This window comes from Pseudopodoces humilis, chromosome 2 (assembly GCF_049639895.1).
Source record: "Pseudopodoces humilis isolate 2021_Gansu_Grassland_sample_001 chromosome 2, ASM4963989v1, whole genome shotgun sequence".
Taxonomy (NCBI): domain Eukaryota; kingdom Metazoa; phylum Chordata; class Aves; order Passeriformes; family Paridae; genus Pseudopodoces; species Pseudopodoces humilis.
The window spans coordinates 63,114,519-63,141,549 of record NC_142201.1 but is presented as its reverse complement, the minus strand read 5'-3'; the positions used below and the strand labels follow the sequence as shown (position 1 = coordinate 63,141,549).

Sequence of the window (27,031 nt, the reverse complement as noted above, 5' to 3'; positions counted from 1 at the left end):
GTTTCCAGCCAGGATTCAAGACCTTGAGGCAGCCGAGATTTCCTTTCGGGCCACTGATCACGCAAGCCACGAGTCTGTGTCCGCGGCCGTGAGGAGGGGGAGGTTTGTGGCAGGGAAGTGAGGCTCCTGCCGCTCCCGAAGGGCTCTGCAAACGCCACTCCCCCGGCGGGGCTCGGAGCGGGGCCGGCTCCTCCCCGCGGCCGGCCGGGCTCCGGAGGCGGCTGAGCTCACACAGGTACCGCGTCCCCCCGGTGCCCCCGGCCGCTGCGGGGGCTGGGGCCGGTCGAACCGAGCCGGGCCGGGCCGGGCCGGGCCGAGCAGGTCGGCGGGGCAGGGAGGCCCCGGCGAGGGCTGCCCGGCGGCGCGTCCCGTCGCCATGGGGACGCAGGGCGGGCGGGGGGCGGGGGCATCCCCGCGGGGCCCATCCCGCACTGCCGCGGCGTGCCCGCCCCGGCCCGGCCTCGCAGCCCTCGGGCCCCCCGGGACTCGGGGCAGGCGCTGCTGGGCGGGCGGTGCCGGCCCTGGCGCCCTCCCCAGCGCCCCGTGGCCGGCGGGGACCGGGCTGTCGGCCGGGGATGCGGGACCGAGCCCGGGCGGAGCGCACCCTGTGCACATCTGTCCCCCAGAGTGCCACTTGTCACCTGTGGCTGCCAACAGCAGCTGGCTGTGAGCCAGACACCGAAATCCCGAACGTCCCAAGGTCGCCCTGCTGGCACTGCCGGTGCCTCGGAGGCTGCCAGTGAGGGAGCCTGTCGCAGAGCTTGCCTGGCAGGGAACGTCTGGTATCGGAGCTAATCTCCCTTGCTAAAACTCAGGACTACTAATAAGAGCAGTTTAGTAGTGTTTGCTTCTATTTAGGTGTGCAGCTTTTCTTTGGAAGCACTGCAAGTACCCAGTGACTTCAGTGCTCCTCACAGGGGTTTCCAGACTACTGCTACTTCACTTGGCCATGGTCTCCTGCGGCTTTTCATTTTGCTGACAACGTTAGATCACCTTAATATAAACTAAATCAACATGGAATAGGTGATTTTTTTTTTTTTTCCCATTAAAATATCAATTCTTCAGTTTTGTTCCATTCACAAAATGATGTCACATTTTACAAAATCCTATCATAATTCTACACAGTACTCTGTACTTGCTTCCCATGCGTTAAACTTTACGGTGCACTGTGCTTTTCCTTATGAGACACTCATAAACTTACTGCTTATTAAAAGTTAAGATCTGCAATAATTTGCATACTTCCAGGACATGATATTTTTAGGAAAAAATCAACAGCAGTAATGTTATAAAAAGTAATAAAAATGACATTCTTAAAAGGTAGTGTCTATTTCAGTAGCATCAACTCAGATGTTAAAGCACTGACTATGTGCAGTACTAATTTGGGGAATTTTTATTTTAGCCACTGCTCTAAACTGAATGCATCATGGATAAATATGAAATCATTAAACAAATTGGAGAAGGATCTTTTGGCAAAATATTCTTGGCAAAAGGAAAAACGGATAAGGAGCCATGTGTTATCAAAGAGATCAATTTAACTAAGGTAAAACAACAAAACCTGAATTATATTTACCAGATTGTGCTACTTGCATTTTGCTAGGTATGAACTTAGGTTATATTTTATCTCCTTTGTAGTTCCATCTCAACTATATAGAGCTAAGCTTTCCAAAGACTGTATTCTTTGCTAACTTATTATTCTTAAAGCACAGGTGAAATACATATTTTGATATTAAGTCTTTGCTTTTTAGTGCGTTTTTGTTGTTTTCAAAGCTTCTTTCTTCCTACAGTGTGTGGCACTGCCTGATTCAAATTCTGAAATAGTTGATTCAACTACAATGAAAACATTGCCACTAAAATAACAAATCACAGTTCTGCGGTGAATTTCTCTAAGCTTTTTAATTTCCTTGTTTCCCACATCCGTATTTTCAGACATGCGTAATTCACAATGGAGTCTTTCCAATTCTCATTTATGTTTATGGCAGTTTGATTCGTCTCATTCGTCTGATTTTAAGTTTCTATTCTGTTGCTGTCAGCATTTGAGCTGCTTGGCCAGACACCCTTTCAAGGAGAAGAAGAGAATTAAGTCTTTTTAGGAAGCTGTTGGTCACATTTGTTTAAGATTTCTGATTTAGAACAAGCTCAGTTGGGCCATGAAACTTCTGTCTTCCTTCCCACTGACTGCAGAGCCAGCTTGGGGCCACTTGCTCGGGTGTTGGGGGAATATCACGGCTGTATCTGGTTCCATAAAAGCAATTAAGATCTCTGTGATTTCAATACAGGGGTTTTAACAGTTGGTTTCAATGAGTGCCTACATGCTTTTGACAGATCTGTTGCTATTCTGGGCCACCCCAGTGAATATATTAGAGAATTACAGTAGAAGAATGAGTCCTAGAAAGAGCTGTATGTCTTCCAGATTCAAACCTGGAAAGGCTGACACATGAGTAATGACAACTAAATGAAAAGATGGATAGTTTCTCTCTCTGCTCATGACCAATAAACTCCATGCATTTCTAATCATAGATTTTTATGTACAACTAGAAGAATGGCTGCTAATGAAATATTGCTGTGAATCCCACTTGTTCAAAAATCAGAAGCTGGAGACAGAAAATTGCTATTTTGAAGTCTAAAGATTTTTATTTTTTTTAATATGGTAGAGTGTTTTTTTTTCATTAACTGATTTTTGAATCTTTAAGGATTACATTTCAAAACTATTTCTTAAGAATGAGGGTAAGAAACTTGACAAATACAAGAGAACATTTTGAAGGATAGATACTCAGAGAAATTAATTTTTAAGTTTTATTGATGGAAGAGGGATCATAACAAACTAAATGGAAGTTTTTCATTAATGTAACAGGGCAAAGAATTTGCTTGAAATGTTACAGGAACAAGTAACACCAGTAAAATGAAGGATTTTTTTTTCTTTTCACTTTGATCTTTTGACGTCACCCCTATTAGCATTACAGTCATCTACATCCGTACTCTTCAAATTCTGAAGGGAATTCTTTAACTTTAGAGTTTCAATTCTTTAACTTAAGTTTAAATGTATACATTTGCCTGTTTGTAAAATGTCAAAATTGGTTTTGACTTCAGTATTGTTCTCATACACTTTCAAACATACATTGCAAATCTGTTTCCTATAATAAAAATTATATTTACTATTAATAATAAGTAATTATTAATACTATTTATAAGAATAAATAATTTAAAAATATAATTATTATTCCTAATTATATATATTTATAATAATAATTATTATATGATAACAAATATAATGAATTTATCTTTATGTTATATATATATATCATACTTTATAATATTTCTACATCCTCTTGGTACACTGTATTTTTGTATTACTGGGAATAGTTTGGTAATGATGTAACTATTTTTGAAAAGGGTTAAATATATCATTGCTAGCATTTAGTTTCTTAATTCTTTGTAGATGCCTGTGAAAGAAAAAGAAGCCTCTGAGAAAGAAGTCATTCTGCTGGCCAAGATGAAGCATGCAAATATTGTAACCTTCTATGCTTCTTTGCAAGGTTTACTTTTAACATTTCTGTTTTAATTGTGGTGAAAGGAGTGGAAGGCAGAAAACCTACCTTGTTAGTGTTGACCACCCTTAAACGTGGGAAAAGGTCTCAACTCCTAGAAATGGATGCGAGCCATCAAATTCAGGCATCACTTGCATTTTTCACATGTGTGAGTGGGTACTTGGCATGAATCCTAGATCCTGAGATGTCTGTACTGTACAAGTTGTATTTTAGTAATGATTTTTTATGGGAGTCCAGAGTTTAGTGGGAATTTTCTAGTTGTTTCAATAGAGGAGAGCTTTTGAGTATAGCAAGGAATAGGCCAATCAAAAAAGACAGAAGACTGATGAAACAGGCAAGAAATAGAATGATCATTTCATCTGATCTAACCTCGGGTTCCTCATATTTTGTTTATCCACATCATATACATATGACATTATATGGTTATGACATGTACATCATATATGCATGCACACATATATTCATACTTATGTATGCTTATACATACACACAGACAAAACAGGCAAGCACAAAAAGAGGCCATTTAACAGAAATTAGGTATATTAGTACACCTGAAAATGTCTTTCAGCATCTGGAATGTAAAAACAGTATTTGCATTTCATACCTTCATACAGCACTGTCTTTCCAGTGATCCAATATGAATCTCATAATGCTGTGCTAGACTTTTTTCTTCAGATGAATTTTGAATTATCACTCAAGGATAAAGAATTCTTCAGGACTGAAAGAGATAGAAGGAATTCTGTTCACCATGAAAGCTATTTCCCTGTATTTATTTTTCCTCTGACATCTGCCATAAGCAGTGCCTTATGAAATAGAAGTTATAGTTGCGGCTTCTGTTCAAATTGTTCTCTGTGACCAAGACTGTAACTGTTCTAGGGGACATGTAAGTCAGATAGTCTTCTAACCCCAGAGAGGTAAGAACAGGTTGAATTTTTCTATTAAGCAGGCCCTGCTGTTTATTTTTGCTTTTTGGAATATTGTCGACTTTTAACCTTTTCCCTAAGCCTTACTGCTTACTTAGTTACTGAGCAAAAAACCTGAACTTTGAAGCATTTCACTAAGTTTCCTGTAAGAACATCTTTCAGTGTGGTCTCTTGAGGATCTCCTCATGTATTTATTATTTTGCTGAATCTCCATTTAAATATATTTTTACTTCTTATTTTTGCATCAGGTTTCATTGTAATTATCTATTTTTTCACAGTCTTTGAAATTAAGGAGTAGGTAGAGGTAAATTGCTACTTTTTGAAAGAAGGGCCGTAAAAATAAAAATAAAAATAAAAATAAATTGTTGCTGTGCTGATGAATAATACAGGAATAAAGGCAAAATTATGCTTTTCCTTTCAGAAAAGAACAAGCTATATATTGTGATGGAATACTGTGATGGTGGAGATTTAATGAAGAGGATAAATATGCAGCATGGAGTGCTGTTTGATGAGGACCAGGTGAAAGACAATTTCTTTAGAGGGAAGAACACATTATGTGAAACACGTGGTTTGAATTATTCAGTAATAACTGAACTTTTAAAGAAAACTTTGGTAATTTTAGTTGGAGTGTAGGAAGGTTTTTTAGCACTCTTTAAGATCTGAAATTAAATCATTACTATGATGATGACTTTTTTAATGCCCCCTTCCTCCTATTGCTCTTTGCATTGTAGATGTACTTTTTCTTTGCATTAGCAATATACCCATTAAACCATGAAGACTTCTTTTAAGTAGTGCTTTCCAGTTATGGGGAGGATGTATTATATACAAATTCTTAGTTTTTTGGTGCTGTTTGCATCATGGCATATCCTCCTTTGTACTGAAGTCTGTGGTAAATCTCTCATTTAGTTCATTTTGGTCAAAACTTCTCTGATGCCATTTAAATTATTAAATCAGCACAGAGAAACAAGCCCAGATATCTGACTGCTTTTCATGTATATTTTATTTTGTAAATAGGTGAGAATAGTAAGTATTGCAATGCACAGAAGTAGAATTTCCCACTGTTCCTTCTTACTCCTTTATTTTTTTGCTAACTCTTAGCTTTCTGTAGGAAATTTTCTTCATGTAGGAATTAGTGGACTGAACTCTGGAGTTATCTAGTCATAAATAAAATCTACTTTTACAAATACAATGACATTTTGCTTAGAAACCAAGTAGATAGTATCCAACCTCCTAGTGGAAATATACTCTAGGGCATAAAATTGAAGCAAAAAAATCTTACTGTTACTTTCCTTTTTGCTTTAGTAGTAAAAGAGGAACTCCTTGGTGGAGAAGTCAGTTGAAAGTGAATTACTTGTTCAGTAATAATGAATTTTAAGATCCTGTTGGGAGTCATGCTAGAGGCAGAGAGAGCATGAAAGAAAATAAAGAGAGGACAAACCCACAGATCATGAAAGCACAAAGGAGAGAACCAACACACAAACCCCTTGACAATGACACAGAATAATACATATCCGAAGCAAGGCAAAAGAAATACAGACAGAAGAATGAATTATAGAAACTAAAGATACATTTGCTGATCAAAGAAATGAAAGCAAATCTTCCCAATTTAACATAACAGTGTTAAAATATCTTTATATTTTCAAATGTACTTCTGGGAAAGTCTCATTTGTGGCATCAGCTGTAATCAGGAAGTCATCTATTTAATGTCAAGCATTGCTAAATAGAAGGTAATTACTTGAATCAAAGTCTTTCATGTGCATGAATTTTCCTAAACAGAGAAGCATATCAGCAGGTTGTAGTTTTGTTTCTGAATTTAGTCCAAAGGCCCTTATTTAAGAAGACATGTGTACATTGGAAGTTAAATATATGTTTAAAAGCTGTACTGGGCCAAGGATAAAGGATGAACACATGTGCCTACTTTTTATGCAAGTTTCTTCATAGCTCACTTCTTTCACCAGAATTCAGTCCTTCATTTATTTATTTATATTTTTTTTTGGCTCCTGGATCACATTCAGTAGGACTACAAATATTTTTCTACAGCTGGGTGGTATGACTTCCATCACTGAGGATTAAGAAGCCACTTCCCAATGCCATCTTAGTTATTTGCACTCCCTCACTTCTTAAAAAAGGTCTATTTCTCTCTTCTTTCCTTTGGCATGATTCTTCAGTCCTTGTTAAAGTGCATGTCCTGGCACAGTCAGCGAAAATTTGAGGGGGACAAGTGGAGTAGATATCTATTTCCATTTAGTTTAGTGATAAATGGGAAGGAAAAGTCTATGGCATTAATTTTAAAAATACCTTTTTTACTGTTTTACATTGTATACGTTCTATATACTTTAGATTTTGTCTTTATTTTATATATTTCAGTAAGATGCCCCATTAGAGTCACACAAATTCATAGGTATCTGTTCTCTGTTACTTTCATTGCAGATTCTCAGTTGGTTTGTGCAGATCTCCTTGGGCTTGAAGCATATTCACGACAAGAAGATTTTACACAGAGATGTAAAAACACAGGTAGTAAAACTGGTACTGGAGAGGGTGTTATTTTATCCTGTGAAACATATGCTTAAGAAGTTCTTAAAAAAAAAGTTCCATCTTTCATTATCACATACTCTTTTTGGGTTTATTCACAGAACGTTTTTCTTAGCAATAATGGAAAGGTAGCAAAGCTTGGGGACTTTGGCATAGCAAGACAGCTGAACAGGTAAGCAAGGTTTTTAATCAGTCTGTGACCTGCACTGAGCAGGAATGTTTGTGAATGTCCAGAATGCAGCCTGAACATGCAAATTGTCTGTGGATTGTGCTTGCTCAAGAGGTCTGTGATATAAAGGGTCTGATGCTACATTTTCTTCTGTTATCCTAAAACATGCCATCCTGCATGGAAGCACAGATGTATCTACCTAGTAAGTAGATTTCTGCTAGGTATAGGGCATAGGGTGGAGAAGCTACAGCCTTTGCCTATTCTCTGTGGAACTGACATAAAGAGATCCTGGAGGCACAGTTGCTGCCCATGCGGCTCTTGGTAGTAACTTCTGTTACCTCATAAAAAGAAAAGTGAAGAGCATTTAAAACTAAAGAGAGAAGAAGAAGAGTTTGTACAGATGTTGTGTGTCCTCCAAGAGTGAGCCTATGTTAATTTTTAAAAAAGACCCAGAACAGCTACCTCAGCCTGAGAAAGTGGCATGGCTCCCTTGCATCTGTGTTGTTCTCCCAAAAAGAGAGGCCTTATCTTTAATGACTTTGGGAACAAAGTTGGCCTATCCTGGGTAGCGGCCATCTGTGACCAAAACATGCCAAGGGGCATGATAACAACAGTAAAATGCTTAGATTTGATCTCTTTTAGTGCTTTTTTATTATCTTTGACAGAACTCAAGTCTAAGCATGTAAACCACTGATACCCTTTGGAAGTGTTCTGGGCATAGTTGCTGTAAGGATTGCTTTTACACTGCAGAACAGTACCTAGCAGACAGGAAGTAAACCTCAGAATTTGAATGTCCAGTACAGACATTTAAAAAAGTATATAATAGTCTTATATGACAGTATAATTGGAGCTTGACAGTACTTTTCCTCCTGTAACTAGTGAATTAAGTTTCTGCGGTGAGTTGTCACTGTCTGGATGCCAGGTGTCCACAAAAGCTGTCACTCCCCTCCTCAGCTATAAAGAAGAGAGAAAACACAGTGAAAAGCTCATGGGCCAAGACAAGGGCAGGGAATTCCTGTGCTTTCTGTTGAAGTGCAAACACTTTCCACTATTAAAATAGTGCATTTTACACAGAACTGGGAAATGCTGTAGTTTTTCATGGGGTGTTCTATTATTCAACTGTTTGGAGAGCTGAAGTAGTGTCCCATGTAGGCTTTTAAACTGGGGCAGTTCAGCTGTTTGTTGATTGTAAACTTTTTCAGTTTGTAAGCCTTTTTGTGTTTTGTTAGTACTACAGAGTTTGCCCATACCTGTGTAGGGACCCCCTATTACCTTTCCCCTGAGATATGTGAAAATCGACCATACAACAACAAAACGTAAGTCTCCGTCTTTCCTTCCTATGTGTGTGAGGATGTGCAGGGGTGAAAGAACTCATTTTAGTAATGTGGTTTAAATCAGTGTTTGTGCAGGGCATGGGAATTTCTCATGGTCACCCTTTGTGAAGTTTTGTACTATTGTGTACAATAATTCGGTGCATCATTTTACACAACAACTACCTTAGACAAAAATGTCAGTAGTATTTTAACTTACAATGTCCAAAATATAGCAATCATGACTTTGCTGTGATTAATCTACAACCTTAATATAATTATATGTTTTGGCTTTATAAAAGTGCTTATATTTTAAACTCTCTTTTTAATACTTCTTGTTGGTAGTGGTGGGAAATGTAAACCAGTATTTTTCCCTTTGCTTAATCTGCTTCTTCATCATTTACTAAATTTCTCTCATTTCCAAGATGTAATAACCGATGTATCCTTGCAGTTCCATGTTTGTGAATTTTTGATACACTCATTTATCATTTATAAAAATACACTAAAATGAAAGCTGCTAGTTTGGCTGCTTTGGAAATTTCCAGTAGCCACTTGCAGGAAAGACAAATAGGTCTGGGTTTACCACAAAATACAAGATGAGAAACACTGCAAAGTCAGGAGGTGAGTGGGCCTAGAGCCCCTTCTCCATGTGGGGAATATGATCAACACCAAATGTTCTGGAGCTCAGAGTAGCATCTCAGCTCTGAGGTGCTTTTCAGAAAAGTTTACTCCCCTATTGTCTCTTCAACTATTGAATCAGCTTTGTCCTTCATCCTGCTAGAAATATGAAGCAGACTTCCTGTATCATGTGCATTTTTCAATTATAATGATAAAACCTAACTAGATACCATAGAAACATTGGTGCCACAACTAAAAATAAATTTCTAGTTGTTCCTTTTAGTGTGTCTTAAGAAAAAATAAAATTTGCGCCACTCTGTGACAGAATAATGGTAATAAATTTGGGAGCTGAGAAGAGGTACTGATTACATGGATGAAAATATTATAGACTTTTCACCGAAACTTTAATTACTTCTTATTCACAGAGATATTTGGTCTCTTGGCTGTGTGCTTTATGAGCTGTGTGCACTAAAGCATCCTGTAAGTACTGTACAATCAGCTCATTATTATATAATTAGAAAATATAGTGGTTATCTTGCAAAGCCTGTAGTAGTAATAGTATTCACATTCAGCTACAAGAGTTATTTCCGTCTTAATTATTGGTATTAAAGAATGACTGCTAGTGTTTAACTTTTCATATTTTATCTGTTTTGTGCATAAGAAAAAAAAAAGTATTATGTTGTATTCCTATAACTTACATTTGTGCATGTGTGTGTACGTACTCTGAACATATATTTTTTCTTTAAAAAATTACTAAACTTTTTCAAAGCAGATGAACAATGGAAAGAATTAAAGACAGTCTTCAAGGTTAGGCTTAGGTATATAGTTTTACTCATTTCTGTTTGAAAATACCAGTCTATACTTATTAAATAAGAACCTAAACGCCACATTTCCCCAGAAGGTGGTTTGAGTCCCTGGAAGAATTTTCCTGAGATATATTTTGTTTGAAGGCACATTTATATCAGAAAATAACTGAGATAGCATCTTCAGGAAGTTGTGTTGTCCTCAGCCTGGTGTGAGCCTCAGGTAATCCTCAGCCTGTGACTATTACATGGCGGAGGGAACACAGTAGAAACTAATCTTGACAATAGGAAAAAGATCAGATTCCTGGGACCAGCAGATGCTGACTTCTTGCTGAGCTTGGATGTGGGAGCAGGTACAGCAGCGCTAAGAGAGCAATTGTGCTGAGCTAGGAGCAAGGGGGATACTGCTGAGGAAAACTGCTGATTTCACAAAGTGGCAAAACACGAAATATTACTCTGTATGAATATTAGGTGTTTTAGTCTGTATTGCTGCCCACTGTTTCAGTGTTAGGGCAGTGACTCAGTGCAGATGTAGACAGGAAATGCAAGTGAAGCTAAGGTAAATTCAATTCTACCACCTTCAAAATAGCCACATAAATAAAAGGGTGGTTTTAGAAAGAACTTGGTGGGGGGCGGGGTTTGCCTAAGGCCCTATAAATTATATTGATGCTGGCCTCTTAAGAGATCTAGTGAACTGAGAGGACTGAATTATCTGATGGGTATCACTTGTTAAAAAATTAGGATTTTATCTTTGTTCTGGGGGGAGCACAGAATGCAGAGGCTGTTGGTTGAAGTGAGATTTTGAAGCTGAACCCTATGAAGACAATATGTATGCAGATCTCTGTTGAGCAGCTTTTGGTAAAACACATCATGTTTCATTCTGGAAAGATGGGCTTCTGTGTTACTGTCTGACAGCAGAGGGTGAATAAAACACCTGGTACAGAAGTCATTAAACCTTTTAGCTGTGCAGCTGAAACCAAGAGAACATAACCAGAAAACACAATCAGAGAGTGGTTATATTCATTTTCCATGGCAAACTGTGGTTAGCAAGGAAGGATTTGTGGAGGGATCCCACAGCACAGGGATTCTCCCCCCTACTCCAGTCTGTGAGACCCCACCTGGAGTGCTGCATCCAGCTCTGCAGCCCCCAACAAAGGAAGGACATGGATTTATTGGAATAAGCCCAGAGGAGGGCCACAAAAATAATCACAGGGCTGAAGCACCTCTCCTACAAAGATAGGCTGAGAGAGCTGGGGTTGTTCAGCCTGGAGAAGAGAAGGCTCCAGGGAGACTTAGAGCAGTTTTCTTGTGCCTAAAGGGGGCCTGAAAGAGATGAAGAAGGAGTTTTGACAAGGGTATGTAGTGAAAGGACAAGGGAGAATGACTTTAAACTGAAAGATGGTGAACACAGGAAGATGGTGAACATTAGGAAGAAATTCTTTATCGTGAGGGTGATTCTTTACTGTGATGCTGACTGGCACAGGTTTCCCAGAGAAGCTGTGGATGCCCCATCCCTGACGTGTTCAAAGCCAGGCTGGATGGGGCTCTGATCGACCTCGTCTAGTGGAAGGCATCCCTGCCCATGACAGGGAGGTTGGAATGAGATTTTCTTTGAGGTCTTTTCCTACCAAACCATTCTATGACTGTGCCAACAAGTACCTATTTTCAAGTTGGGGTATCTAGTCCATCATTCTGAACCATCAATATTTACTTTTTGTCCTCTTTTTATTATTTTCCCTAATTAAGTTTCAAGGCAACAGTTTGCATGAACTGGTGCTGAAGATTTGCAGAGGACGTTTTCAACCAGTGTCTCCAAACTATTCCTATGATCTGAGGATATTAATTTCCCAGTTGTTTAAAATATCTCCAAGAGACCGACCATCCATCAATTCTGTTCTAAGGAAGCCCTTCTTGCAGAAACTTGTTCTCAGGTATCTGCCCCCTGAGGTGAGTGAGACTGCTGCCTGCTGAGAGAAAACAATCAAGGAAGTAGTACGAACAGTTCTATCAGATACTGTTTTTTTCTGAAAGGTAGCACAGAAAGAACTCACTCACACTGTGATACCTAGAAAAAGGCCTTCAGCATCTCACTCTGGAGCCAAGCAGATACAAGGTAATGATAATAATATTATGTATCATTAGTTCTACAGTAACATTTGTTAGTTATGATACAACTGTTGGCTGTAACTTTCTCCAGAAGTCTTTACTGCACATTTGGATGAAGAGTTTCACCCAAAGCTAAAAGTAAATATTAGAGAGAACTGTAACAGCAGAAACGTTCACTCAGGCAGTGTGCTGCTGTCCTGTTCAGGGAGAGGCAGGTTTAAAACTAGCTCATAAGCTGTGGTCATCCAGAAGAGCTGCTGTAAGAAAGTGCTGAAATATTAGTCTTAGTTCTTTAAAAAACAGAATTTCCAAAAGTGAGAGGCTTTGATCTAGTTTATGTCCATCACATGAGAAACATCCTTACTGTGTGAAAAAAGCATAAATCTTGCAAAACATGCTCCAAAGAATTACACTCTCTTGGTTTGAAAAGACAGGTGTCTGCTAAGGAAAGCAGAAACCTCCCTTGAAATGGAAAAATGTAAACTGCCCCCACCCTCCGAATTATTATAATCTTGAAACCAAGGGGCTCTCAGGCAAAGATATAGGAATAGGAATAATAGTTCTTTACTAGGAAAATGAAAATAAAAATACAGTAGTACAAAAAAACCCCACAGAGTCAGAACACAGCCTGACACGCTGTTGGTCAGGGTGTTGGTAGCAGTCCAATTAAATGGTGGCTGCAATCCTCCTGCAGTGTCAGATGTGGTTCTGTTAAAGCAGTGATCCCATAGAGAACTGTAGTTTTCCTCTGGAGGTCCACTGGTGGTGTAGATGGGTCTGGCCTTCCTCTGGGAATCCCCTGGAGAAAGGCTGCCTGTGGTGTTCCAAGTCTCAGATTCTATCCAGGTAGGAATGCTTGGCTCCTCTCCCTGGGTGGAGCTTCTCACACTGGGATGATGTAATTTTATCAGTCCTGCAGTGAGACTCACTGGCCACATTTAACATATTAACAGAAGATATCCCCCTGGAGGGATGATGGGTCCTGGAAGAAGTAAAGAACACTGCCTCTCCTGGTTTTAACAGATGGTAAATAGAACGCATACTCTTGGTTATGTCTTGCATTGCAACCCAAGACATTTACAAAACAACAAAAAAGGATGTTACAAAGGTGTATAAATTTTATTAAATTGTGAGACAGTGAGCTCTTTTCACTTTTCACTACTTTCATTTAGTACCCATTGATAAACCAGATTCTGTATGCAGTTTCTAAGAAAACATGAAAGAAACTAAGTGGATGTCTATGTACTGTTGAATATCTGGCATGTTTCTGACAGTGTAACTTTGTTCTTATTCTATATTCTTCATTATATCACAGTGAGTGCTCAGATTTATCTTTGGAATATCAAAACAGTTAAAACAGTTCTGTGAAAATAACTTACATAGTTACTTAACTACACTTTGGACTCCCCTCCTCCACCCCCCTTTCAAAAATATTCATCACTAGTGTAGGAATCCATGTTATTTTGAAAATGACTTTCAATGAGATTTATCTGCCCACATAACCAATATGGACAGAAGCCTGAACAACTGAATAACTTAGGCACTTTAAAAAAAAAATCTCTGGTCATTTAATCATAGTTTTAATACATTTTATCTCCCAAACATGATACTCTAACAGTCAATACTGATGAAAGATTTAAAACTTACTTAGAAACTATTTAATCCAAGAAAGGATACTGCTTTTCATTACTGTATCTAAGATATTTACAAAATACTGGCTGACCAAACTGGAATGGTCTGTATTTGTATTCTCCTACATGGGGAAACTGATAAGGTAGATTTTTCACTTTCCAGCCTTTCTTTTCAAATTTCACAAGTACCACAACATTGCCTAGTGATTTGTAGAGTATGGAGGGCTGGGTTTAGAAAGGGAATGCCTAACCAGAGGCACCTAGAGGCTGTGAATTAGACCTCCTGCTTTCTGTTCTTGGAACTAGCATAAAATCAACACTCTAGTTTATAAAGGTCTCCCTCTTATTCAGTATGCTGTGCAAAACTAATTAATAAGATCGTCTTTACATGAATGTGACAGAGCATGTTTTCAAAGCATGTAATTCTTAGAATGAAAAGCAGAATGACTAGGAGGTGTGAGGTATGGTGATGATGGTGAAAGGACATAAGGATTGTTTTTTAACCCAACCTGTCAATATTAGATGTGGGCATCCTACTATGGTTTGACACCACATAATCATTAATCATATACAGAGCACAGTATGCAATTTTTTAATCTCTTATTGTTGAAAAGCATATAAACTTCAGAAAACAAGAGTCCAAGACCCAGTTTCTCTGGAATCTGGAGCAGTGATGCCTTTCAAGAAACAAGAATTATTTCAAAGAAATGAATGGAAGCCTCCCTCAAGAGTACAACAGCCTATTATTCAGGTACTGTGTATCCACATTCTCATATATATATGTATAAACACTTATATATATACAGACACAAACACATAACCATCTTCAGAATTGTACATTATTACACACACACACACACACACACACATACACATATAATCTTCAGAAAGCAAATACCTGCACTTTAAAAAGATACTTTAAAAGGCTTAAGACATTAAGATGTATATTTAGCTTAATGCCTGTACTAAGACAGCAGAGACAGTTAAACATGCCTGAATCCTCATAAGAGATGTTTTGAAAGCTTAAATGGGAAACACTGAATGTAGGCTGCTTTGGTATGGTCCTTTGTAACAAAAGAACTCAGGCATGCTTTGCATTTTTGTTTGCACAAAGGCAAATAAGCTCTGCATTCCCATTTTTTGCTATAGAAGCAAATAGACTGATCCTGTTACTTCAGCCCTTCTGACAGCTCATTCATGGGCAAAATCATCAACATTCATTTCCATTGATACTTGTTATTGACAGCCTTCTCCCATATGCAAGCCCAGTATTTCACAACCACTTTGTCTCTCACTTGTTTTCCATCCCCTCTTTTCCTCAGGCAGGGTATCAGCTGCATGCTATGCCCAGCCTCTTTCATAGCATCACTGCACACATTTATGTTTATCTTTAAGAGCATGCAGTAGTACCTTGAATGCTGGTGGACATAAGCACAGCACTTTTAGGATCTGGGAGCCCCCAGATTTGCACACTGCAGTTACATGAGCTTAACTGCTAATAGGGAACATGGAATTCCCAGAACTGCACCCATCACGCAATCACTAACTATGAATAATACTGGCCCTATGTGGAACACAGGACTTGGTTTTCCTCACAGCTCCATTTGTGCCAGTGCAAATCCAGAGATGGATTAAGCTGGAAAAGAAGTTTGCTTTCACTGTGCACTTCTATAATCAAAGGCAGAATTTCGTCCACAGTGTTTTGACCTACACCGGGAACGTTTCCACATTCTTTCAACATCCAGATAAACAGTGTGTAGAGTTTCAGGGATGCTTGCATAGTGCCATACTTTGAAGGTGTTGCTTCGGGGTTTGCAGAATCACGGGATGGTTGAGGTTGAAAAGGACTTCTGGAAATCACCTTCCTGCTCAGGCAGGGTAATGTAGATTCAGTTGTCCTGGACTATGTCCAGTTGGCTGTTGAATATCTCCAAAGATGGAGACTCTAAATCCTATTTGGGCAACCTGTGCCCCACCCTCAGGCACCCTCCCCCGCAGTGAAAAATATGTTTTGTGATATTCAGAGGGAACCTTCTGTGTTTCAATTTGTGCCCGTTGCCTCTGGTTCTGTCGCTGGGTACCAGTGCAAGGAGTCTGGCTCCATTCTCTTTGCACCCTCCCTTCAGGTAGCTATAACCATTGATAAGATCCCACCTTCAGGCTAGACAGTCTGAGCTCTTTCATCTTTTCCTCATAGGGGTAATGCCCCAGGCCTTTCACTGGACTTCTTGAGCTTGTAACTGTCTCTTCTGTTCTGGAGAGCTCAGAATTAGACACAGCATTTCATGTGTGGCCTCAGAAGTGCTGAGCAGTGCAAAAAGATCACCTCCCCTGACCTGCTGGGAATACTTTTACTAATGCAGGCCAGGATGTCATTCACCTTTTCAGCAAGGGCGCACTGTTGGCTAATGGGCAACTGGTTGTCCACCAGCCCCCCCCTCTTCTCTGCCAAGCCGCTTCCCAGCTGGATGGCTCCCAGCATATACTGGTGGAGAGTGTAGGACTTTGCACTTCTGTTGCTGAATTCCATGAACTTTCTGTCATCCCATTTCTCCAGCCCTTTTTGGGTCCTTTTGGATGGCAGTACAACCCTCTGGTGTATCAGCCACTCCTTCCAGTTTGTGTTATCAGCAAACTTGCTGAGGGTGTCCTCTGCCCCTCTCTCCTACCTGATCTAAATCCTTGGTGAAGATGTTGAACTCTAGTTACTGGCTTTCAGCTGTGCTTCTCCCTGTGATCACTACCCTCTGGGTCACTTTTCAAACAATTTCCTGCCTGCTCATCCCGCCCTCATTTTATCAGCTTCTCTACGAGGATTTTATGGCAGACAGCGTCAAAAGCCTCCATGAGGCAGTTGCCTGATAGGAAATGTCCCCTTGCTCTCCCCTTGTCTGTCAAGCCAGTCATTTAATTGCAGAATGCTGGTGAGTTGGTCAAGCATGACTTCCTGGTGCCTGCTTCACTAGTCACAGTTATCAGTCCTCTGGCATTTATTTAGGTAGCCTAATTTGTTCTCCCTACTGCTTGGGATTGCCATACTTCTGAATACGATACTGTAAAACCTACTTCACTAAGGAACGAGATAAACACTTTATGAGGTTACTTCTTCCTTGGGAACTTTGCTGACAGTTGGAAACTTTCTTCTTATACAGATATGAATTTATATTCTACTGTAATCTGGACTGTACCACAGGTACATGAGCCTATTTTCAGTGTATCTATGAAGGAAAATGGGAGGAATAGTTAAAGTATTTACCATCTGTGAAAGTGATAGTTAGATGCATTTATGTTTATGTAAGAAAGTAAGCAAAATTTAGCATCTTTCTCATGCACCATATCGTCTCCCACAATGGAAAAGTTTGTGGATGTCTGACCACAGTTACATCATGCAGTGACAGCTAGGTGATCATCTTCTCTCTATTGTTCTTACGAGAAATGGAAATGCCAGTCTTATCACAAAGGAGAAATACAGGGATGTTTCATCACAATAAGGGCTTTGAGAAATGAAAGCCCAACTCCCACATGCACGTAATTGAAGAGACGTGAAATGAAGCAGCACAGCACTCCCCTGAAAGCAGCCATCAATGCCTGTACTCTCCAAAACTACATCCCAGATTCCCCTTGCTATCACATGTTGAAATGAGGCTCTCCTGGAAATAATTCAGTGCTTTAGGCTCCAGAACAATGAAGTGACTCTAGGGCAAGGACCCTACAGAGTACAAAGCCCCATGCTGATCACTCACACAACAATATGGGCTGCTGCTTAATGACAGGAGCTGATGGAACAGGGGAAAAGGAAGTGGCAATGGTGAGATTGCATAAACCCTGAGAAGTTTGGAAGTTTCTGGGTTATATTTGAAAGGATTTGGAAAACTTACACTAACTATACCACAGACAGTCACATTACCATTCAGCTCAGACTGGGGAGAAGTACAGGAGGTTAATTCAAACTTGTGCTGATACAAATGAGTATGGGTAAAATAACATCCTGTATTATATTTTCAGCCACAGACCTCCAGATTTAATATGGCAGAAAGGCCAGAAAGCATTAGAGTACATGACCATTATGGTCATTACTATGAGAAGCTTGACAACTTGCAAAGGAAAGCTAATGCACATTATGACCTTTCTCATATCAGCCAAAGAGGTGAAGATTTCTATAAAGTAAAGGGACAAGTTGCACCTCCACCTCCACCAGCTGATTGGTAAGCATTTCACTCTGTATATGTCTGTCTTGTGTATTTTGAGCTATCAGCCTTCCTAAGTAAGTAATGCTGGGCATAACTGATTTAGTGGAATGCCTTCTCTGCTTTGTCTTTGATAATTTTTTTATTATTTTTTTTAACATAAGTTTGTTACACAACAACACAATTCATGTTCCTGTTCGTCCAGAAATTCCATCTGAATTGACCTGGTGTTTGACATTTCATTGCCAAAATGTCTCCCAAGTCTCAGCCCACTTTTACTGGGTAAAAAGTAAAACATAAGCTTTCTGTAGAATCTCTGATTATACCAAGGATAAACACTGTCTGTCTTTCACACCAGGATGAGAATAATACAAAGATCAGAAGCAGTTCTACACTGAAGGGAACAGAGTGAGAGGCAGGCCATGAAAGCACTCTTTTCGATGCAGCACTCATATTTCTGTTTCAGATATAAAGACCCTTTCTCTAGCAGTTTATTTACTTCGAAGATTTTCTGTTACAAAGTAGAAGTACAACCTCAGGAGATTTCCTGTCCATTCTGTGACTGGCCATTTTAGGTGTGGATGAACATTGAAAATATGGAGAAAGAAATTTTTACTACTTCCAAAGCTTTCCTTTAAAGTTGACAGAATCATTAATTTTCATTGTACAACAACAGTGTTTAGAATGTTTCAGTTACAGATCTTCAGATTTAGAACATCTTTCCTGATCTGAATTTCTAGTGACTTATTTTAAGGACAGTCAGTTCAGTTTGGCTCTCTGCTGCACATATGGATTCCTGAGGTAGGAAATTAAATAAATGGGAAGCAGGGAGCTTACAAGTGACTGATGGTTATTTTATATCAAAAAGCAAAGGAAAAGTTTAGAAACTACACAAAGTTTGACTGATAGAATTAGGCACAGAGGAGAAAGACAATAAAAAGGTTGCTGAATATGCAGCCTCCATTCTGACAATAATTTTCACTCAATTTGAGGACCAGAAAAATCAATTTTGTTTTAATTAATGCTTTCAATACCATTTATCAAATTTAAGGTGGAAGGGCTTTCCTGAACTCTTCAAAAAGTTTAAGTAACTGAAGTAATAGGAAAGGGAATGCCTCAAAAGAATGTTTCCTTATTTTACTGTTGTGCCATATTTAAACATATTTTATCTATGTTTATATATTCATATAGTACAAAGAAAACTCTGTTTGTCTTATGTGGTAGAACCTATAGAGAATTATTTGTGCAAAGGTAGCAGAGTCTGTGAAATAAAACGTGGTATATGTGCATCACTTTCTTTTCTCAGGACTGCAGAATTTCTTCAAAGGCGGTTTGAAGCCCGGCAGTACAAGATTAAAGTGGAAAAACAGATGGTAGGTAAATGCTGAACCACAGAATAAAATCTGTAAAAGAAGGTGAATTGAAATCCAAAGATTAATTGATGTCTTTTGAACAGCAAACTGTAACACTGTCAGGTAGAAGGTTTTGCTCTAGCAAATTGCCTGATCTGCTCTGCAATGTTCAGCCTGAGGTTTTCTTTTCTCATATAAAACTGTAACAGTGTAAAATTCTACTGTGACTTTTTCCTCCAAAAATGTACACTTGCCTAACTGAGTTCTTCAGTGGAACAGGGAGAGAGAATTGAGTGAGCACTGAGGGAGAGGATTCTGATTGAAAACTCATTTGCTCTGGGATTCATTTGTATATCCATAGGGATTGCGACCATCCTCTGCTGACCCATATCGTGACCAAATACAGCAGCAGAAAACACAGGAAGAGTATCTCAAAAACTATCAGCAAAACGTGTCTAGAAAGAATGAAATGAAAGAACAGGTAAATGAATCTCTTCCTCAATTGCCTAAAACTCCCTTATACTCCTTGACAGTAGTGTAGCCTTGGCATAAGAATTCTTTGTCATCAGATTCTCTTTTCCATCATCCATTTTCCATTCTTTTCCCACCTTTTAACGGAGGAGCAATATACTTTCATAGTTTTGCTTTTGGGTGACAGAGAAAACAAACTGATACTTCTATCTTATGTGAACATATATAAATACCTTTAATCCATCTATCTTTGGTTTATTAAAAACATATTCTACCCTACTGTTCTTTAATAGGAGTATTTGAAACAATTGCAGAAAATTCGGGAAGAATACCACAGTGATATGAAAGAATTCAGATTTAGAGCAGGAGTACTCCAGGTAACAAAGCTCAAACATATGGGTACTCATACTTACTTTCTTATGCTAGAACACTTTATTAGGAATTGAAATGAATATTTTTGAAAAAACATTCCCTAGGAGAACCAGAAAATACAAGATAAAACCTATCTTGTGAGGCAAGGGAAAGCTGAGCACCAGTCTGAAAACAAAGATATATCTGGAACAGGAGAAGAATCACTTCAGGTATCAGTACCATCTCCATCTAAATAGATTTTTCTGAGCAAGTCCCACACTGTCTTTGATTCATTCTCAGGCAGAAATATGCCCATTTCTGTAGTATCCTCCTCAGTGATCCTGGATCTGACTTTTACTAAAATGAATTCACTCCACTTGATGAAATAAAGTGGGTTATAGGCAGCCAGAGCCACCTTAGGAGAGAATTGGGATTCCCAGCGATTTAATGGAAAATGCACAATAATGAAAAAGAAACATTAGATTTTAGGCCTGCCTGGTGTGACTTTGTTTCATGGGCTCTCCATCTTTTGAGAAACTGCATAAAAGTAAAATCTCTAAATTGTTGTGGTTTCTCCTGAGGCTGCAGGCATCAGGCATGCACTTATTGCCACAGATCACAGAAGAAGTTGTATACTATTATTTACTTGGCTTTTCTCTAACATATTCTTGCAGGAGACACAATAATATCAAAAGGAGTAATTAAGTTTTTTTAGGTGTTTCCAGAAAACAAGATATTGCAAAACAGGGCTATACTTCTTACAGGCATAGGTTTCCACTAAAATCTTGATTTTAATCACTTCCAAAGTTTTCCAGAATGAAATGAGTCTGAGTCATCTTGCATGTGATAATAAAAAATAAAAGATGTAGTATTTATATCTTGACAAGTATTGTATCTTTCTAACATGGGTTTTTGAAAAATCAGAGGCTTATACTTTATGCAAGAATTTCTGTTTTTCTTTTTGCTAGATAAACCAAAATAGGTAATGAATGGAATATTCTTACAGATCTGTGTAAAGGAAATTCATGACTATATGTGCTACTTAAAGAAGTCTCTTTCTTTATGTGGTATACACATACTCAGTTACAAAGAGTATAATTCAGACTGATTTTTTTTGTCTCCTTCCAGGATATGGAGGAAAACTTTAAACAAGTCAGACTCCAGGATAGCCAAGACCAAACAATATTAGAAAAGAGACATAACACAAAAGTATCCGTCTTTACTTGTATTTTTTTTTTAAATTTTCCTATTATGTCTGTACATTTCAAATTGCTGTATTACTATGGTAGGCCTAGAAATGAAGTTATTTGTGAGTCAGTTAAGACTGCTGGTTTTCTGTTTGTTAAAAGTTTATATCAGAAGAAAATAAATGAGCTTTTCTGATCATTTGAGAGATATCTTTAGATATTCCCACCTAGTAATGAACCTCTTCCTCCTTATATCAAACTGTATTAGTAGTGCATGGAAACTCATGTTTATTCAAACTCCAAGTAAATTCAAGTCAGATTGCTAATTTTAAAATATTTTGTTATAAAATATGATTCACTATACTCCTTTTTAAATCATAGAAGGGAATGGGAATTGAATTAGAAATGCACATAAGATAGCAGGAATGTTTCTGACCATAAGATGACTGTGAAATGGACTAAAAGTATTTTATTTTATATTGCATGGAAGCAGCACAGTATTCAGTTTTAGTTCTGGTTGGCAACCAGCTGTAAGAACCAATTCTGTGTATTGCAATGATTTGAATTAAATGTTAAAATCAAAAGTGGATGCAGTAATTTTAAAATATCACTAAAGGAACAGGACTATAGTCAAGGAAATCTATTTGTGGCCAATGTGTTCAACTTTGATCTTCTTAAATAGAAGAAAAATGTTGTTAAATAGAAGATATTTTCAAGAGAATAATAATTTTCAAATTTGTAGTTCCATATAATCTGATTTTAATTTTAATTAAATGCTTTTATTTATTTAAAAAAAAATTAATGACGTGTAAATTTTCTTTAGGGAGGAGTAAAATTTGAAATTAATTTAGATGTGTGTTTTCCTGAGGATAACAGCATTCAAGAAGCAGAGGTATGTTTTAATTATATTCAAAGCATTTACATTAGCAGTCTGCAGCTACCACAGTTCCATAATCTAAGATTTGTTTCCATTACCATCATCCTCTGCCTTTGTTACAACGAAGCTTCTTATTGAGGATTTGTTGTCATGTTGCATATATCTGCCCTTCTACAAGAGAATAATTGCTTAGAAGAAAATTGGGTGATATTTGGGTCAGTCTTTACATGGTAAAATATGAACAAGTGCAGATATTTAAGTTTCCTAAAATTGAGAGGAAGAACTTAGCTCAAAACTGATTTAGTCTGCAAATGCTAAATTTGATTTGTAGATTGTTTTAGTACATTTCTGTTTCTTTTCAGAAATGAAACAGTATTGTATCACAAAGCAAGAACAGTTACAGACAATATTGTTTTCATTTAGTAAAATTATATTTGTGGCTTATCAACATGTAATAGGTACCTATTGACATTTTTATTAGTATATTAGAATTTTAAAAATATTTTTAACAGCAACAAAAAATTCTTTCTAGTATATATATTTTTATTTTATAAAGCACTATTTTGTCATTCTGTTGTTTCACATCTCTGTGGGGCCCCATGCAGCCCTCTGATGCACAAATCACAGTGTGGCTTCTGAGTCCTGCTGCTTCACTTTTTGTTACACAATCTTCCTGTGCATACATGGGGTTGGCTGGCAAGCACAGTAAAATGAGAAGAGATTAGCTATTGTACCGTATTTGTTTACTGTTTCCAGAGTAACTTACTGGTTTTTTTCAGGTACTAGATAAACTCAATGAGACTTTAACTTTTGTGGATGGTGAGAATCTAAAGGAGAAATTGGTGGAAGTTTATGAAAATCCTACAGACAGAGCTTTGGAAAAACTGTCTGACTACCCGACAGGTATTTATTGGGGAAATGCAGTGCTGAGTATTAATCCTGAAAATTACATAGGAGTTAGGTAAATTCTGTAACTCCAGATATAAACTTGCTATAGCAAGTTTATCTCATGAGTTCTTTCTTTATATCACATAATATTATAATCACATGGACATCTACTTTACAAAAAAATCCAAATAATTTTGCCTCTTCTTTTTCTTCCCCTTAGAGTCCATATATGATATGAAAAAGCCCAGAAAACATTGGCAAACTGGAGCCCCTCAGACACTACTGAATTTTTTAGCTGATGCTGATGTCACATCTGCATGTCCTACTATGGCTGAAAATGAACTTGGTGAGAAAGTTTTGGCTTTCAGTGAAAGTAGTGAGGACCTAAAATTCAGACTGAATTCATCAATGCCTGAATGTTCACATGATCCAGCAGGCTTTTAATTGCAGGACTTTGTAACAGCAGAGGTTATGGCACATGTTAAGCCATAGAAAACAGTTGTCCCTTTCCCCTCTAACACTGCAATCATGTTGTGTTGCTCGTACCTATCAAGAGCACTGTGTTTTATGAATCACTCTGGCCTGACTCAAAATGGCAATCTATTCAATTAACTATCGCCACTTTCTCAGGCCTTGAGCTGATGACACACAGGAACAACGACAGTGAGTGCCAATGCTGTCCTGGAGTGTGGTGGAGTTGTTTTCCCTCTGCACACAGTGACAGTGTCACAAGTGCCACCTCACCCAGCTGTGGCTGTGGTGATGCTCCATTTTAGAAGAGAAAAGTCCCTAGGCTTCTTACAGTACCGCTGTGTATACTCCCAGGCAGACAAGTATCTCAGTGACTGGTTGCTGCAAACAAGGAGCTTTTCCAGCATTCCAGCTGGAATGCTCTGCACACCCAAGACAGACAAAAAATAACCTGAAGGGCTTGCATGGATAGTAAAGACAAAGCAGAATATTATTAATACACCACCTTTTGTTCATTCTGCCTTGGATAAAAGACCACAGGGCACAAAAGAAACAGGAACTTTTTATAAGCTCTTTCAAACCAAGAAGCTGACAAGTTTCAGAACAAGGGCTGCTCAGTGAAGCTGCACCTGTCTATTCCAGGTTTAATAAGAAGTTAACCATTAAAATCAGTGTTAAACATTTTAGTGATGAGTAGTTCAGACTATTTGCTCCCTATCCATCAGATTAAGTACTTACAAAAAAAAATCAGGAGTATTCCATAAAGAAAAAAAATAAAATAGATTCCAGAATTACTCAAAAGGAAATCCTGAGACTACAATGTCTGAATCTGACAAAAGACGGTAATGCTTTAGTGACCTGAGAACCTTTCTGTTCTTCAGCTCACCACGGTATTCTGCCTAAAGACATCCCAGAAAACAGGAAGCAGTGGAAACAGACACCACCCGAGACACTCCTGAGCATCTTAGAAAAAGCAGACCTGTTTGATGATTCTTTTATCTGTTTTAAGGAAGACAAAGGTGGGATGTTTTTTCCTGTAAATTTTGCATGTTCTTCTTTTAGTGTAATATTTCTTCTACCCATGGCAGAGGGTCTGTGATGAGAAACAACATTTTGAAGCAGTTGGCAACCTAGAAAAATGGGGACAGCACCTCTGCTCTGTCCCTGAGCACTGAGAGGCCTCTTCCAGGATGTTGCTGTTTTCAAAAGCAGGGAAAAGGGCAAGCCGTACTTGCTGGCTATTACCTTCATATGTAATTCTTTCATTTGCTTGGGTAGACAGAGGTGGGCTGTAGGTACCATAAACCTGGAGCTGTTGTGGTTGAAGAACCCTGTAAAAAGCATTTATTCAAATACATACATGGTGACTTAAATGACAGTGGTGACTTTACAACAGGGTCCATGCTGATACAGATGACACTGCAATTGATTCAAACTCACTTACACTGCAGCCCACTTTCCTAAGGTAACAGACTGTTTAAAAAATTGCATTTACTTTGCATCAACAGAAGTGTGACATTTACATTGTTGCAATTTGAACAACAACAAAACACTTCAAGCATTTGTTTATTTGCTATTCCTTTACACATGCTTTTATAGTTTTCTACTATACAGCTGAAAGAAAGTTCCTCTTTCTTTACAGGAGAGAGATTAACTCTGTTGCCTGCAGAAGAAAACAAGGAAGATGATTTAGAAACAAATTCTGCTGTTGCTGTTGATGAAGGTAGACTTGAGCCAAGATCAGATGATGAAGACACGTAAGTCAAGCACATCAGAAGAAAAATCCACACAACTGGACAGTTTTTTAGGTTGCACTGCCTAAAGTTTTTCTGTGTTCTAAAAAATTCATAAATAAAGAAAACTTGCAGAGTCTGCTAATTTAACTTTTAATTCTGGAATTTGTCACAGCCAATGCTGTTATTAAAAATTACAGCAGAAATATTAACATGGCCTTGCAGCTCTTTTCTCTTGCCTTTTAAAGAGAGGTAAACAATGTGACAGAGGTAGAAGAAATAGTTCACAATTAGGTGTGCCACTTGTATATTATTTATAATGTGTTTTAAAAACCCCAAGAGTCCTTGAACTGAGAAAGGTTTGTAATAAAGTTATATTTATTTAATTAATATAATTCTCTTGTTTTACTGTGCAGGAATTTTGAAGATTCTGAAGATGAACTCAGACAAGAGCTGGAGGAATCTCTGGAAAAATTGTCAACTTCTCCAGCAGAGAGAACCACAGAGTCTCACATCTTTTCAATAAATAAAGGTCAAACAGATGAAGAAAAGATGAGTTTACCTCACAAACTTGGAAAATCTGGTGATGATTTAGAAAATAATTATAGGTAATTTGGTGTGGATGCGCATCATGAAAAACAATCAAAATTAATAGAAGGCTATAATTCTTTAGCTTTAAAGGAAAATCAAATCAGGGTACTTTTCAGATGTCTGAACATTGAAAAATCCTCACCCAGACTGAAATGCTGTTTCTTCTATCATTCTGAGCTACCTGGACATACCTGACAAGTCTTGCTTGAGCAAGTTTGACTGTGTACTCTGTTTAACCGTTTTTGTATTGTGTAAGAGAGTCTCCTAGTTTGTGTATCTTATTTCCCTAGATAAATCAACTTATTTTAAGAATCTCTTCCAGCTTTTCATAGTCAATGTGTACTGCCAGTACAGCTTTGTAATCTACAGTTTCACTTACTGACCCTATGTAGCAATATCAACTGCTCAGGAGTTCAATTAGTAGCAATAGTAGTAGCAGTAAAAGGGTTCATTAGCAACATGAGAATTGTGCATTCCTCAGTTGCTAATAAAACATGTAGGTATGTAGGTTCTTCCAACCATATTTTTTCACATAAAAAAATTCTTACAACCCAAGTGAATCTTAAATAAAGTGAAAACTAGTCTGTAATCTGATTTTAGCAGTTTTTTTCAAAGAATCGTTTACGTTGGAAAAGATCATTGAGTCCAGCTGTTAACCTAACACTGCCAAGTCCACCACTAAACCATGGCCCTATCTATGCTATGTCTTTTACATACCACGGGGGATGGTGAGTCCACCCCTTCCCAGGGCAGTCTGTTCCAATGCTTGACAACCTTTTCTATGTCAAAATTCTTCCTAATATCCAATACAAACCTCCCCTGGTGCAACTTGAGGCCGTTTTCCCCTATCACTGGTTACCTGGGAGAAGAGACTGACCCCCACCTGGCCCCACGCACTTTTCAGGCAGTTGTAGAAAGTCATAAGGTCGCCCCGACCCTCCTTTTCTCCAGGCTGAACACCTGAAGCTCCGTCAGCTGCTCCTCACAGGACTTCAGACAGAATTTGAGGTGCAGCCTCACCAGTGCCAAATAACAGGCATATAGTAGATTCTGAAAAAAAAAAATTCTGGGTACAAAGGCTGTAAAACAAAAATGTTGACTTTAAAAAGTATGACTGCAGGTAGAGAGTCATGAAACAGGTAAAGACTGAAAATATTCAATAAATAAAAGAGGCTCCTGATAAATAAAAGAACTTCTTGATGTAGTTCTGCTCCCGAAGCACTATCATGGCTTGTGAATCCATAAGGCTTTTAAGTGCACCATACTCTTATGTAGTTAGCATAGAA

At 38.3% G+C, this 27,031-nt stretch overlaps 1 protein-coding gene across 1 annotated transcript; it reads left to right on the top strand.

Annotated features, from left to right (window-relative positions):
* The first annotated feature begins 1,423 nt into the window (after window positions 1-1,423).
* NEK5 (NIMA related kinase 5) lies at window positions 1,424-26,952 on the top strand. The gene is made up of 22 exons (XM_088052159.1): window positions 1,424-1,540; window positions 3,437-3,533; window positions 4,890-4,987; window positions 6,899-6,982; window positions 7,102-7,172; window positions 8,399-8,485; window positions 9,523-9,577; window positions 11,647-11,847; window positions 11,932-12,013; window positions 14,252-14,388; window positions 17,643-17,842; window positions 19,131-19,197; window positions 19,538-19,657; window positions 19,941-20,024; window positions 20,124-20,228; window positions 21,127-21,207; window positions 22,009-22,077; window positions 22,842-22,965; window positions 23,171-23,296; window positions 24,303-24,440; window positions 25,064-25,178; window positions 25,571-26,952. The coding sequence occupies exons 1-22, from the start codon at window positions 1,424-1,426 to the stop codon at window positions 25,764-25,766; spliced, it is 2,454 nt and encodes an 817-aa protein (XP_087908285.1). The 3' UTR covers window positions 25,767-26,952.
* The last annotated feature ends 79 nt before the right edge of the window (window positions 26,953-27,031 follow it).